General features: G+C 37.7%; 1 protein-coding gene across 4 annotated transcripts in view; it reads left to right on the forward strand.

The window, feature by feature from the left end:
* The window catches only part of AP2B1 (adaptor related protein complex 2 subunit beta 1), a 111976-nt gene that overhangs the window by 5188 nt on the left and 90115 nt on the right, over positions 1-16673 (forward strand). For all 4 annotated transcript variants that reach the window (XM_019626853.1, XM_019626857.1, XM_019626854.1 and 1 more), the window contains exons 2-5: positions 310-369; positions 6383-6488; positions 11218-11353; positions 13083-13328. In XM_019626853.1, coding sequence (XP_019482398.1) covers positions 333-369; positions 6383-6488; positions 11218-11353; positions 13083-13328 — 525 coding nt within the window. In that variant the 5' untranslated portion in view covers positions 310-332. The remainder of the gene's footprint in view (positions 1-309; positions 370-6382; positions 6489-11217; positions 11354-13082; positions 13329-16673) is intronic.

Raw genomic sequence — 16673 nt, forward strand, 5'->3', positions numbered from 1 at the left:
CAGCTCCAGGTTGAGCTGTTGTTCAGCATCTTAGCTGTGGAGGGCAGTGTCACTGGCCCTCATATGTGGGATCTGAACCAGGGCCCTCTGGTGTCCCAAGCCAGCTCTTAACCAATGCACCTCTCGGCCTGCCTAAGAAGTTATATTCTTATTGTCTTTGCATCCCCTGAATCACCAATGATGGTGGTAAGGAAGAATATACTCAGTTTTGAATACAGAAATTCTTGTATATAAATGTTATTAAAATTAATTGAATGCCTTCCTGGACATAAATAACTTGGATAAAGGAATTCTTTTCTCTTGCTGTAGGTTCACATTAAAGATCCAACACCATGACTGACTCCAAGTACTTCACGACCAATAAAAAAGGTAAGTATGAGAACCTGATCAAAGCTTGGAGAGTCTTCAAAAGTTATGGTACAAAATTGTCCCAAGTAAAAACAAAAAAAATTGTCCCAAGTAGAATGTTCCTGACCTCTTAAGATGTGCACGTTGTGGACAATCTCACTGGGGATCTGCTACTTCTATAGAAAAGTATTGAGAAAATTAGTGAAGTATAGGTTTTAATTTGACTTGAAGGTTCTGTTTTATGAAAGGAAGGGATCCAACATTAATCAATTGAAGATTGATAGATCTGAGCACATTTATTCTCTTTCAAATTTTTACTTGAAAATTAAATAAGGAGCACTATTAAATATAAATATGTAAAAAGTACAAATGAAAGTTCTCTCCCTCCCTATTCCTGTTCCTGAGGAAAACTTGGTGTTTATCCTTAATCTTTTTCTATGCATGTACTTGCATATATTGTTACATATCATTTTTAAAAATTTATCTTTAAAGAAAAGGGGGTTGTACAAAACTGCATAGAAACTTGATATTTTCATATCCTTCCAGATAGATCTACCTCATTCTTTGTCTAGGCTTTGTCCTAGATACATTCTTTGTTCTTAGAACAGGGAACCTCTAAAGTTAATATTATGATTTTTAGGTCATAGATTACTTGAGTAGCTTTGAGTTGATTAACCTCATTGTCTTTATAATCAGAAATACAATACTGGTTCTTACATACGAGTGTTAGCTTAGGAACTAAGGATTCTTTTTGGGAAAGTCCAACCTCATCTATTGTAAAATTGTTCCTAAATAAAATAGCTCATTTCTAATGCTGTAGATGGGCCTCCCATCAAAAACAGACCAGTTTAGCTCTTCTCAGCCTGTGGTGCCCCAGAGATGAGCTTTATTTATTCTTTGGGATCAGATTTCTGTGCTTTTGTATTCAGCAGTCCTTATATTTACTTTAGTATTCTGGGCCTGACACTGACTACCATTCCCCTTATTCTCCAACAACTTGCCTTCTCAAATGTACCTTTTCTCTCCTCCAGTGGCTGAAACGTGACAACTTCTCTGCCCCAGTTTTATCTTGTTTCCCTTGTAATGTTCACTGGCCTCTGCCTCCTGACTGTCTCCAGATTTCACTAAGTTTGGTCTTGAAGAGCACTGCAGAGTCCTTCTCCTTTGATTTATTCATTTATTCAGTAAATATTTGAGTGCCTACCATGTATGAATCACATTTTCTCAACACCCTAACATTGGTGGAGTTTCTGATTAAATATCCTGATTTCCTCCAAACAGTAGGACACCTAATACCCAGATCTTGGTTTCTAAATATCATTTCTCACTGAAAGGAATAAGGACTCCTTGGAAAAATGATTGATTCCAGGGCTGGGTCAAGGGAAAGTACAAGATGAACATGAACATCTGATACCATAAAGCAAGGAAGTGCTCAGAAAATGATGGCACATGTCAAGGAGCAGTGCAGTTTGAAGGGGCTTCCACTGGCCAAATCAGAGAATTTTAAGAAGTGATTACAATAGTGGATTGTAACCCTTTGAGTAATAAATATATACACACATAAATCATACTAGCTATTGATTCAGGGAAGAGTCATCATTGAATCTAAAATAACTAGCAGGTGAAAGTTTGATAAGGAATGGGATAAATAGTCTCAAAAGTATCCTTTCACGAATTACTAATTATAAAGGAAAAAATAATAATTGATACAGTCAAAACTTGGCATTTACCACCTTAACCAAGTATTCAGTGTTAACATCACCACTTATGATGTTAACAAATTAACATCATTTTCCTCTTATATGATATACTGAGAAGAACGTACCATCAGTTAAGAATGATGCTTGCCCAAATGGATAAGCTCAATGTAATCGTGAGGGAACATTCATTAGAAACCCAAACTGAGGGCAGGGCGTTCTATACACTTACTGGCCTGTGCTTTTAAAAAATACGGTCATGAAAGACAAAGGCTGAAGAACTGTTTCAGATTAATGGAGACTAGATAGACATGGCAATAAATGTAATGCGTGATCCTAATTGGATCCTGGCCTAAGGAGGGTGGGTGTAAAATTGCTGTAAGAACATTATCAAGACCTTTGCGCAGAGTCTATATGATGATGATGTATCAATGTTAAATTTCCTGGTTTTGATCACTGTTATGGTTATGTAAGGTAATTCCTTGTTCTTAGAGATTATACACTGACATATTTCAAGCTAAAGAGACACAATGTCTGCTGCTTACTGTTAAGTGATTCAGGGAAAAAACTTATATATAGGAAATATAATAAAGCAAATGTGGCATAATGTTAACAGTTGGGGAATCTTGCAACTTTAAGATTGAAATAACTTAAAAAAAGAAAAAGTAGGAGCACACACTATAGTGGCCTGGAGTGAGCAAGGAGCACCAGAACATTTTGAGAAAGCATAAGCATATCTGTCCTGTTCTGTCATATGGAGTTATGTAAGAGTAAACAAACGCTTCTGTTATTATACAGGAAACTCCATAGTTAGTTGCTTAATTATATCAACTACGATCTAGTCTGTGGCTTTCAAACTTACCTACACATTGGAATTGCCCAGTGAAATTTAAAACAATACTGACGTCTGGTCCCACCCCTGCACCACACTCCCAGATAGCCTGATTTCATTGGTCTGGGATATGGCCTGAGTATGGGGATTTTTTTTTTTAGCTGAGCCACAGCTCAGCAGCAGCTCAGCTCGGGCCCGGAATCGAACCGCTAGTTGATCAGAGCTCACACTCTTGAGTGAGCTCTTAACCAACTGAGCCACTCGGCCGGCCAGTATGGGGAATTTTTTAAGTTCCTCAGATTTTTCTTATTGTGTAGCCAAGATTGGGAACTTTTGCCACCTGCTAGAAAGGCTTGGTAGATTTGATAAGGGGGCGAGGAGAGAAAAAAGATAAAAATGTAATAAAGTTGTAGTATGCACTTGCTTCACTTGGTGCCCCTTTATGGATCCTCCCAACTTCTCCCTTTCTGTTTTTATTGCTTACACCTCACAAAAGCCTTTAGCCCCTTGTCATTCATTTTCAGCTTTTTTTTTCTAATTCTCTTACTCTGAAACGTATGTATTTCTTCTGCTAACATTTTGTGGGCTTTGATGATCAGGGTATTGTCTATAATGACATAAAAAGTTGTTTATTTTATTTTATTTTTTAAGATTTTGGGGAATCGGGGAAGGGGAACAGACAAGTTGCTGTGCTTTTGTTCTTCAGTCTAGTTGTGGAGGACGTTGCTTCACTGGCCCATGTTGGTATTGTGATCATTGCGCTCTTCCCGGCTGAGGCAAATCAGACGCCGGCCATCGGACAGCCATTCACAGAGGCTCACGGCAGCTCACTCCGGCTGCCGGCCACTCACGGTAGCTTACGGCAGCCCCACAGCAGCCTATGTGGTCGCCGGTGACTCACCGCAGTCAAGCTGTTGTTCACCAGCTGTAGAGGGCAGTGCCACTGGTCCTCATGTGGGATCCGAACCAGGGCCCTGCTGCTCAGAACTGGCATTCCCAAGCCAACTCTTAACCAGCGTGCCACTCGGCTGCCCCCCCCCCCCAAAAAAAGTTGTACTTTAAAAACTCACCTAACTCGAGACCTGCCGAGTGGCTCAGTTGGTTAAGAGTTGGCTTAAGAGCACAAGCTCTGAGCAACAGGGCTGCCGGTTCGATTCCCACATTGGCCAATGACACTGCGCCTAAGCTGAGCTGTTACTGAGCTGCCAATAGGTGGCAGGATGGCTCAGCTGGTGTAACAACAAGATTGCCTGTTTGATGGTGGGCTATGCCCACCCGCAACTAAGACTGGCATCTTGAGCTGAGCTGCCGCCTGGATGGCTGATTGGATAGAGCGTGCACTCTTAACAACAAGGCTGCCGGGTTCAACTTCCGCATGGGATGGTGGCTATGCCCACCCGCAACTAAGACTGAACTCGGCACCTTGAGCTTAGAGGCCACGAGCTGCCGACAGGAAGCCAGATGGCGACTGGCGCCCTCCACTATGAAGATTGAAGAACAACTTGGCTGATCCCCTTCCCCAATTCCCCAACACTGTTCCCGTCCCCCAATTCCCCAATAAAATCTTAAAAACAAACAAAACAAAACAAAAAAACACCTAACTTTTCAAACCTTCTCTGTGATGGGTCCTGATAACCGTTTTTAAATTTAGAGACTTGTAAAACTTGGAGCATTACAGATGAGTCATGGCTGGGTAAATACCACATTTTAAAAAATGGATAGACTGTGTTTTTTTACTTCCTGCAACACCCACCAGAATTGCCACGGTAACATACTCTTTAAGTTTATGCTATTGGAGTTGGAATAATTTCCGTTACAGCCTGTTTTGATTCTTCAACTCCTGCTGCTATTCACAATTCACACTTTCTGAAACCCTGCTGCTTGTCTTTTACTGTTCCCAGAAGTAAACAATGGAAGGATCCCCCCCTTTGGCAGCAAAGGACTTGGTGAAGAGGAGAATGACTCTTTACAGGGTGCAGCTTTTCTGGCTGTGCTATTTTTGCAGCTGTCGATTAAATAAAACAACTGTTTCTTGTTTGTTTGTTTTTTTAATTTTTAAAAAAATTTTTATTGGGGGACAGTGTGTTTTTCCAGGACCCATCAGCTCCAAGTCAAGTAGTTGTTTCAGTCTAGTTGTGGAGGATGCAACTCAGTGGCCCATGTGGGGATCGAACTGGCAACCTTGGTGTTAATGAGCACTGTGCTCTAACCACCTGAGCTAACTGGTCGCCCCAAACAGCTGTTTTTGTAACATTAATTTGATTGCTTTGTTGGCAATGGATATTGAGGTAACAAGCTTTTTTAGCATTTAATTTCTGTGTTTATCAGTTTTATCCTTCCCATTTAGAGGCTTCAGCAGATAACATAGTTTGCTCTCCCCACTATTTCTATAGTGATGAATGATATCTGGTTAAAATGAACTAGTTCACTAATTGTCATAAAGGTGGAGGAAGAGGAGGCAATATTGTAGAAGAGTTTAAGGGTATAGACAAGGTTAAGGTGGGAGTAGGCAACTTCTTTTTCATTGACTTAGTGGTGTATTCTTTCTTTAAAAACAAGTTGAGGGGTGTAACCTTCCCTTATTTCAGCTCCAGCTTTCTGAAGATAGGGAAGCCTGGGCCTTAAGATAGTAGTGACAGCCGTGGCATTTCACAGTGCAGGGCCCGAGCAGTGATTCAGAATTGTACCTTTAGAAATGGCTTTGGTTTGTACCATTCTTGAAGCTTCAAGATTATTATTTCTATTGTTTGATTGACTAGGATGGGGCCTTAAATTCCGTTAGCTTCCTCCTCCCTCTTAACTTCTTAAAGTACTAATTACAGTACAGCAGTGACTCTCAACCCTGGTTGTGTATTAGAATCGCTTGAGGGAACTTAAAAAATATGAACGTACAAGGAGTTCTACTCCTTTACATTCTTATTTAATATTTGGACCAAAGCAGAGCCTAAGCATTGTTATTTTTAAAAACTTCCCAGGTAATAGTGTGTGGCCAAGGTTGAGAACCTCAGGAATCAAGAGACACACACTCTGTCACTAACTCAGCCTGAGACCTTTGCGCTTCAGTTCTTTATCTGAAGTTGAGAGTGGGTGAAGGAGATGAAATCTGGAGTCTTTTGGGCGTTGAAAGCTCTGATTTGTGAATCTGTTCCCTGCCTACATTTACTTTATTCCTTAGGACCTTGAAATTCTGATGGGAGATCATCCCTCTGATGCCATTCTCTCTATCTCCATTGTAGTAAGATAGCACTTGCTTTTTCCTACCCCTGTGCCTCCTAAGATCTGGATTGCCTCTCCCTCTCTGGCCATAATCTGAAATGTGGTGTCCTTATGAATCGGTCAGTTAATATTCTAGGGATTTGAATTGTACCTATCCTATAATTTTTAAATAATCTTATTTCAGTTGTTGCACTGCCTCTGGTCAGCTGTCGTGTTATTTATTACATAGCATAGTATTCTGCTTTAGTTCGTCAATCTTGTGGGAACTTATCCACTTGTTCTCTTATAGGAGAAATCTTTGAATTAAAGGCTGAACTCAACAATGAAAAGAAAGAAAAGAGGAAGGAGGCTGTGAAGAAAGTAATTGCTGCTATGACTGTGGGGAAGGACGTTAGGTAAGTGAAATACTTCTACTGTTGGTAACTTTAGACTCATACCCTCTTTTATGGCTTTTACTGCTTTTCATTTAAAACTATTATAATCATAGGACCTGTAAGAATGGTTTTGTCCCTGAAAACATCACCAGGAAGTGTATTTGTTTTTATATTCTGTGATTTAGCTTTTTTTAGGGGGGTGGGGGTGGGGAGAGTGAAACCAGTTTGATTTTGTTGCATACAGATCTAGCATAAAACCTCTTGAGAGCTGGCACAGTTACAAATCTGTTGCTGAGGTATTTCAGAAAATGATAAAAATATACTGAGAAGCAGAAGCTCATATATTCTTTAATTGTCTCAAGCCAATGCCCTCAAATTTACAACTCTACATTTAGTTGCTGAATTCAAGATAAAATCAGTGTTAACAAAATCCATTGGGTTTTTGTTTATTTGTTTTTATTTCTGTAATTTGATGAGTAACAATAAGTAACAATTGTCTGTAGGCCCCTGTGGATTCCCAAGACCCTTTCGGGTCCATGAAGTCAAAGCTTTTCTTATAATAATACTTACGTGTTATTTGCTTTCTTCATTGTGTTGACACCGTAGTGTGAATAAAGGCAATGGTGCCAAACTGTAACAGTAGTTACTATATTCTTTACCACCATGTACTTGCAGGAGAAAAAGGGCAGTTTCACTTAGGATTGTCCTTCATGAAGCATTAAAAATTTATTTTAATAAATCTGGAACCTTTTTAATAATGTGTGATGAAATAGGAATTATGCATAAAGCACTTCTGCTGTATAGTAAAGTGCGATGGTTGACTGGAAAAAAAGCCCTGGCATGATTGTTTGAATTAGGAACACCATTTTTATGTGAGAGAATGATTGACAGATAAATTATAGTTAATTAGACTTCAGTATTTGGGAGACGTTTTATTAAAAATGAAGAAAGTGAATCTGTCACTTCAAATGAAAAAAATTGACAATAAATAAATTTCAAGCTTTGAAGTAAAAATTAGTGTTAGGTGACTTGTATCTCCCATTGTGAGCTTGACAGTTTCCCAATACACAGACTTTTCTGATGAGATAGATTGGTGGTGAAATTACCATAATAAATGTGATTATTTGCTGTTATAGAATGAAACTATGCCAGCATTAGGAAGATCTGCATAAGTCATTGAACCATTATTTTCCAAATGACTGGTGCATATATCATAAAAATTATGCATGGCTAAAAGATCCATTCAAAATAAATGATGAATGGATTTTAATACAACCTAGTACAAAAAGTCTATTGGTGTGGTTTCAGATTTTACATTGCAACTAACTTTTAAGAAACGACCATTTTGTGGACTAAAAGAGACGAAAGTAAAAGAAAAAGAAAAACAACCATTTGTCTAGCTTTACTGTATCAAAGGAGGATATGCAGTTACATGAAATAGCTATTAAAGTACTCCTTCCTTTTCCAGTTTATATACGTGTATGAAGCTGGATTTTCTTCTTACACTTCAACCAAAACACCATTCTACAACAGGTTGAATGCTGAAGCAAATGTGACTACAGCTGTCCTTGTTTAGACATTAAAGAGTTTTGCAGAATTGTAAAGTGATGTCATCTTTTTAATTTAAAAAAATAGTAAATTTTTACTTTACAATGATATTTATGTTAATGTGAAATGTATTATTGTTATTTAAAATGGATTAATAAAGATTTGTTAAATTTCTCATTTTAATTTCTGATGTGGTAAAATATCAATAGGTATAACCCACATGAGTAAAAACTCTCTGGAGATCTCAGTAATTTTTAAGAGTGTTTTAAAGGGGTCATGAGACCGGAAAGGTGAGAACAACTTGCTAACCTGATAGGGAGCTCAGGTGAAAACAGTGGCTGTAAGAAGTGGCTCAGTATCTTGTGCTCCTGGTGCTGCTATTCTGAGGCGGGTTTTTGTAGTTGGAGTTTTGTTAGCACATAAGCACAGTGGATTCTTAGCATGCAGCTCTGTGACCATCTACCACAGAGCTCGGCAGGCTTTTTCTGTATAGGGCAGGATAGTATATACTTCAGACTTAGCCGGCCAACAGGCAAAAAATTGAGGATGTTATGTAGGTAATTATATAACGAGAGAAAACAATTTTCCACAAATATTTTGTTGACGAAATTAAAAACATAATAAGTATATATTTTTGTACTATATGTCTACTAAAGAGAAGTTGGTAAGTTGAGATCCTTTTGTGGGGGAATAACAATTTGCTTATTTGGGGTTCAAAGATAGTATTCTCTCTAGCATCAAATCAATTGTAAATGTTCATATGTAAAAACCACTTTTAGTTCACCGCTCATACCAGAGTAAGTGGTGGGCTGAATTTGGCCCACAGGCAGTAGTTTACACATGATCTATCGAGTCACTGAAAGTTTGCTTTTTTTTTTTTGGCCAAGAAATAAATCTAGATTGAGAGCATCAGTACAGATGAACTGATAAAACTCAGCATACTTTATTGGTGGGGCTTTATGTTCTTTCCAGGTTTATTTCTGTATCCTAGAAAAAAGCTAAAACTCTTTGAGTTTCCTTTTGTATGCTTGGTAAATACTATTAATCTGTTAATTGCTGATTGTATATTTTGTGCTTAGCACTATATCATGTATCATAATTAAAAGGATAGATGTCTTTTAGCATTCATAATAATAAAATAGAGTTAGGTAATTAGGTACTAGAGGTATACATTATAAAGCAATAAGAGTTCTATAAAAGAGAGATCCACGTAGATAGGAATAGTTGTGGAATCCTTCTTAGAAGAGATGGGATTTGTGCTGTGCCTAGAAAGCTAGCTCAAAGAAACAGAATAAATAGAGATTAGCTATTTGCAGCTTATCATATTTCAGTCTCCACTGCAAGTAACCTCAAGTTTAGCACTATCCTATAGAAATACGATGTGAGCCACATATGTAATTTAAATTTTCTGGTAGCCACATTCAAATGAAAATAAATAGGTAAAATTAATTTTAATAAATTACTTTATTAATAATATTTTATTTAACCCAGTATGCCCCCAATAGTATCATTTTAGCATAAAATCAATATAAAATTATGAATGAGATATTTTACATTATATTTTTCATACTAAGTCTTCAGTATACAGTGCGTTTTACATACACATCATATCTCAGTTTGGACTGGCCACATTGCAAACCACATGTGACTACTGGCTACTATATTGGAGGTTCAGGTTTCTAGCTTTATAGGTTGGTACCTAAGAGTCTTTACCTCTAGAACTTTGACTGTTCTTGATATTGTGCAGATGATTGGAATTAAATTATTTAGGATCTTAAATTTACTATCGGTTAATGTTTCGCATTTATTTGTTTGTTTTATAGTTGTTTTGCACATAAGCTATTCCCCTAGGAAATGGAAAGAACACTCATTTTTGGAGAGTGTTTATTAGTGTTTATTAAATATCTACATGAACATGAAGCTACACAAGGTAAACAAGTAGTTCGCCGCCAGGGCAAAAGGCATTGGTTCATTGGAGATATGGTAGATTCTTTGACTTTGCAGTCCATCTTCCTTTTTGTAAATAATTTCTATTTCTGTATATTGTTTTTATGTGTGTATGGAAGCTATACCATGTGACCAGTTATTTTTGTCATTCTCTTTTCTGTAGAAATATATAGACATTTGTTTCTCCTTCTTTACTAGTAGTAAGATTTAGGAGTATTTAAAATTTATAAGGTACTTTGATAAAGCCTTAAGGGGATGTTAATTGCTAACTTCTGGTAAAATTATAGTTAACCTATTTTAAAAAAATTACTCTTAGCCTATTTTTTAAAAAGTGCATCTTATACTTTAAAATCTGATAGGCTCAAACCTTCCAAGTTAGTGGTGCTACTTTGTGAATGGAAATATAAATTGTTTTCCTTTGGCTCTAGAAAAGAATGGTAAATTATGAAATGACTTAAACTTGGGAAAAGTATAAACTCCTTTTATATTTAAGTACACTGAAATTTTCATTTGTCTGAATGTGTAAAGTCAAAAATAAACAAATTCCACTAAAAGGAAATCAGGATGTCTTAGAGAATTGACTTATCCCAGCTGTGGGGTTTGAAATGTACAATGAACCTGGATGGAGCGTCTTATTCTGCTAGAAAGCAAGGACGCTATTGAAAATACAGGGTCGTATCACAAGGACGCAGGAGCTGAGTAAATTCCCACTTGTCAAGGATGGACAAATATTAGCATTAAAAATATATAACAGCTGCAGTGCTTTGAAACTGCAATGAATTGATAAGAATTGTCAGGTTTTGTATGATAAAGATAGTAATTTAAAAATATTCCTGAAGATGTATACTAAAATATTATATATGAAATGATATGATGTCTAAGATTTGTTTAAAAATAATCCAGAGCATCTAGATGGGGTAGGGACTGGGGAAGGGAGAGTGTATGGGCATGTACCAATATTTATTTGCAGCTGGGTGATGGATACACTGGGTGCATTTTACTGCTTTCTCTACTTTTGTTTCTTTGAAAATCTTCATAATAAAAAGTTTTTTAAAAAATCTATTTTTAGAGATCTTTTGGAGCCATTACTACAGTTTCTTTAGTAATTCATTTCTGTAATTATTATTATCGCTGTGGGGGACATTTGTCCTTCCATCAGATCACTTCGTAAAATAAGGCCATTTCTTCGTGCTTTATCCAACAGCTTGGTACCAATATCTATTCACTTTCCCTTTCTGTTTTCTCCTCTTCTCAGCTCTCTATTTCCAGATGTAGTGAACTGTATGCAGACCGACAACCTGGAACTAAAGAAGCTGGTGTATCTCTACTTGATGAACTACGCTAAGAGTCAGCCAGACATGGCCATCATGGCCGTCAATAGTTTTGTGAAGGTAACTGTTCTCCAAGGACTCAAGAACAATCTCTTCTCCCTCACATAAACTTATCAGAAGTGTCTCTTGATAGAACCTCTTCAGTTAGTGTCTGCATTGCAAATAACCTCTGTTCTAAAAGAGGGTCTCTAGAGAAGTACTGGCAGTGACTAGGACTGTTCATGTTTTAGGCGTTCTATATGCCAGCATTTGTCATCCAGTTCAGACCATATGGTGAGCCTTCTGTTAGCTGGGCTTGGTGTGTCCTTGCCAGATGGGAGAAGAAAGCTAGGTGCAACCTCACTGTTTTGTGAGCTGACAAAGGCTTACAAAGGCTTCCAAGCCTGACAAAGGTTGGGCATATTATTGTGGTATTAGTAACTTGGGGCTTTACCTGTTTTATCTTTGTAGAAATTATGCTTACAGGTCAGAAGTAGTGGAAGCTACAGGAGCTAAAACTTATATTTTATATTAATAGGTTTTACAACATTTGATTACATCTTTTTATTATGGAAAATTTCATACGTAGTCAAGTAGAGGGAATAGTATAGTAAATTCCTGAGTACCCACCTTGCGGTTTCAGTAGTTACCAACCCATGACCAGTCTTGTTTAGTTTAGACTCCCCATACATACTCTCCTGACCCTCTTTTTCCCTAGTGAATAATTTTAAAGCACATTCCAAACATCATAAGGATGAAAAGTCATTTCATCCTTATGTTTGTCAGAATAAGATCCTTTTAAAACATAATCACAGTACTATTGTCACATCTTAAATAATTGACCATTAAAAAAAATCCCATAATATTATTGAATATTCAGTCAAATTTTTGCTCATTAGATTTGATGAACATAATGAGGTTCTTATTAATATGGTTTTTTACTTATCTTTTTCTGTGTGGAATTTAGTCTACATTTTTAAAAAAGAGCATTTCTAGAATTAGCTTCTATTAAACTGTTTTGAAAAATAACCAATATACTTTCTTCTCAGGAAATTTTGGTTCTTTTCCTGTGTTTAGCTACATTGTACAGAATCAGAGAACATTTCACTCTTTCTGTCTGGTGGTTCATAGATTATTTAGACTATGTTATTGAAAAGAATTTAGTTTACATTTTTTGGAAATTAGCTGCATGTAGGTTTAAATGCTTAAAGAAATTTTTAAAAATAAGGCTATTTATATCCTGTCTTACTAAGTGTTCTATTTGTACTGTATTTGGAAGAGCACTTGCTAGTAAAGGAGAATGTTTGTTAATCAGGATCTCAGAGGTGTCAGGCCCAGACCAGCTTCTGTGCCATCCTTTGCTTTCTTGGCTGTAGGCCAAGCCCTTTTTTCTCCCTACTTGCTATCTGTGAACCGACAGTGCAGTGGGGCACATCTTTCCATTTCTCTGTTTTTCCCTGTACCAGAATACAAGCCCAAACGCCTTTGTGTGTTTTTAGGGCAGATCCACTAATGGCCATGGAAAGGGTAACACCAGTTCACGAGGCTTTTGCTCAGTCTTGGAATGAATTCCAGACATTTCTTCATTGTATATGTAAAACAATGAAATGAATTCCTAACCTAAACTCTTAAATAGTCAACTAAAATTTGTACTTAAGAAAGGAATAGCATAGGAGATTTGGGTTCTGATATAGACCGTAACTGGAAGCTGACATTAATGAAATACTATTCTTTTATGGCTTATGCAAACTGGACTGTTTACTTTTAGTCGCCACGTACATCTATAGTTGTCAATGGTTGTTTTTTGTAGGACTGTGAAGATCCCAATCCTCTGATACGGGCCCTGGCAGTCAGAACCATGGGGTGCATACGGGTGGACAAGATTACAGAATATCTCTGCGAGCCCCTCCGCAAGTGCTTGAAGGATGAAGATCCCTATGTTCGGAAAACAGCAGCAGTCTGCGTGGCAAAACTCCATGATATCAATGCCCAAATGGTGGAAGATCAAGGATTCCTGGATTCTCTGCGGGATCTCATAGCAGATTCAAATCCAATGGTAATAAGTTTCTGTTTTTCTAAAGAGAGCAGTATTTAAAATGGGTCCCTTTTAAAAGCATGTTTAAAAAAAATCTTACCTTTGGGCCATTGAACCATAGGTTAGTTGTGGGAAACATGATATTTGTGTGTCCCACACATAGTCTATCTCCCTAGGTGTTTCTGACGTGAAAACCAAGTACTAAAATACAAGGCTCTTGAAGCAAACCTTTGTATCACTCTTACCCCTGTATTGGCTCAGAAACAAAACCAGTTGTTTCATCGTGTTCTTAAGGAGGTTTTACCGTAAGCTTACATCTTTTTTTTTTTTTTTAAGATTATTTCTTCAGATAGATGTTTGTGGTATTTTCTAGTGATGTGGGAATAGAAACTGAATCAAAGTTATCTTTATTGCCTAATTATTGTAATGCATTCTTCCAGTCCTCCAGGACAAGATTCTTTTTAGCCTACTTAATTATGTACTAAATATTGGCAGCCAGAACATAACTTAACAACTGCCAGTTTGGGGACCTTTTATTTCTCTTATTGGTATTTTAAACTTTTCCTATATAATGAAAGGGGAGCCAAGTAACAAGTGGTACACTGACTCTGCTAGTGACTGAAGTTCATTTGAGTTGAGCTCTTAGTATCATTACAAGAAGATGGAAGAATACACACACTTTCTCTTCCCCTTTTGCCTAATACATTGTTTACTTGGAAGAGAATAACATTAAGAGTTAATCAGTGGGTAACCTCTGCCTATTATTAAACTTTTTTTTTACCTTTTTGAAATAGAGAGTTGGAATTTGTCTTGAATAGACATTCTCTCTCATTTGCAAATTACATGCTCAGATCTCTGCTTTGACATTTCTTTTGGTTCGTCTTATTCTTTGGGTAGCTTTGGCTTCTGTTCATTATCCTTTAAGTTTAACATCCAGGTCAAAGAATGAAGCAAGCCACATTTAAAAAATTTTTTTAGCTGAGCCATCCTGCCACCTGTTGGCAGCTCAGCGGCAACTCAGCTCAGGCCGGGACTAGAACCACTGTTGCTCAGAGCTCACACTCTTGAGCGAGCTCTTAACCAACTGAGCCAATCGGCTGGCCCTACATTTTTTTTTTGTAAGGTAATTTGGTACTGCCTACATCAGGAATCTTTCAGCCACCACCTAGGCATAGAAGTGGATGTGGGTTTGTATGTGCTTAAACCATGACTTCTGACAGGGTATCACTACCAGTATTAGAGCATTCAACCCTGCCTCTTTTCTCTCAAGCAGTACATGTGGCACTTTTTTAAAAAGCCCATAAAGAAATAAATTTATAAGTCAGTAGCATCTATTTTATAGAATGTTTAGCTAGTACCAAGTTGTGGTTTTGGCATTGCTTTTAATTTACTTTGTTATTCTGAGCAACTGTTTTTGAAATTTTCTACCGAGGACAAATGAGAAGATGCAAAGTGCATGGGCTCCATACTCCAAATTTTGGGCATCCAGATGAGCAGGATATCATGTACCCTCTGGAAACTTGTTGACTATCCAGTGGGGCTAAGAATGTGGAGCTGATGGAAGTGAAAATGAATTCTAACTCATAGGCAATTCCAGTTTGGAAGAAAAAGGCATTTCGGTGTTAATGTAAATTCTTCAAAGCAGAACCTATAAAATTAGATGGTCAGAGATAAGGACTAACTGAGGGCTTAGTAAAGGCATCTTTTTTTTGTATCCAAGTAGCACTTAGAGATCTTTATCCAGATTATTTGAGAGGATGGAGTTATTCTGGGACAAGCCTAATTTGTCTGATTTATTCAAAGTTTTCATTGTAGAGGAAGGGCTGGTTTCATTCAGTCCATAGTATATGTATGCCATTTGTTTGTTTATACTTTTTATTATGAGAATTTTCAAACACATTGAAAATTAGAGCGGCAAAATAAAGACAGTGAACCCATTTACCATCACCAGATTCAGTAGTTATCAATACATGCCAATCTTGTTTTACCTGTTTTCTTCCCCCAACCCATACCTATATATAAGTAATTTAAACAGGTAACACATGAATGGGTCTCCATTTGAAGTTAATATAAGAATCAAGAGGGCCGGCCGAGTGGCACGATGGTTAAGAACTGGCTTGGGACGCCAGAGGGCCGCGGTTCAGATCCCACATATGAGGGCCAGTGACACTGCCCTCTACAGCTAAGATGCTGAACAACAGCTCAACCTGGAGCTGGGCTGCTGTGTGAGTCGCCGGCGACGGCGTGGGCTGCAGTCCCTGTGGCAGTGGGTTGCCATGGGCTACCATATGTAGCCAGCAGCCGGCCTGAGCGGCCAGCAGCCGCAGTGAGCGACCGTCCAGAAGCCGGCGACTGATGTGCCTTGCCTGGGAAGAGCGCAATGATGGTGCCAACTTGGGCCAGTGAAGCAATGTCCTCCACAACTAGACTGAAGAACAAAACAACAGCAACTTGTCTGTTCCCCTTCCCCCAATTCCCCAGCACTGTTCCCATCCCCCAATTGCCCAATAAAAATCTTTAAAAAAAAAAAAAAAGAATCAAGAGCTCAAAACTGTAATGTCTTGTAGTAAACTATTAGGTTGGTGCAAAAGTAATCACGGTTTTTGCAATTGTTTTAACCCTTTAAACTGCAGTTACTTTTGCACCAACCTGATATATTATTCTTAATAGTTCTTAACCTGTTATTACTACAAATACTCAGGAAGTGATTTGGGGAGATTTTCACAAGTATCTTTGGGAAAACTTTTAGAGGAAATGTAAGGTTACTTGGTAGATTTTTGAGAAACTTTAGGGAATGCCTTTGTTTTATTGTATCTTTATTGCAGATTTTCCTAGAGCTGATGTCAGCATTAGATATTAAATTGTTGGACCTACTGCCCTAAAGAGAAAATCTTTCTGATTCTTGTCAGACTTCTCAGTAGGAGAACTTTTCTCTGTTATTTTTTACTTAATACTAGCAAAGCTCCCAGGGTGCAAAATTTAAGGAGGCATTCACTTTCAGGTGCCAAATCTGTTACCTGCACATGCTTGACCGTGGGATGCCTCCTTAAATTTTGTGCCTGGAGTGCCTTGCTTGCTTTTACACTTGTCCTGGCCTTGTTTTACCTACTTAGATTCAAATCATTTTTTGAGCTCTCAATTCTTGTGTTTTAGTGAAGAACTGAAAATTTTGAACCGAGAGGTAGCCAAAACGCACACACACATGCCTACTTTTGACCTTGAACTCATACTTTCAACTAGATGTCTTGCTTTTTACCAAAAAGTATTTCAGCTGTCATTAGACCACTGATTTTTATGTTATTAGGTGGATCAAAAGTTGCTGATAAGAAACGGATGAGTGCATGAATGTTAAGTACGTAACTTCCA

This window comes from Hipposideros armiger, unplaced genomic scaffold (assembly GCF_001890085.2).
Source record: "Hipposideros armiger isolate ML-2016 unplaced genomic scaffold, ASM189008v1 scaffold_692, whole genome shotgun sequence".
NCBI classification, from domain to species: Eukaryota; Metazoa; Chordata; class Mammalia; order Chiroptera; family Hipposideridae; genus Hipposideros; species Hipposideros armiger.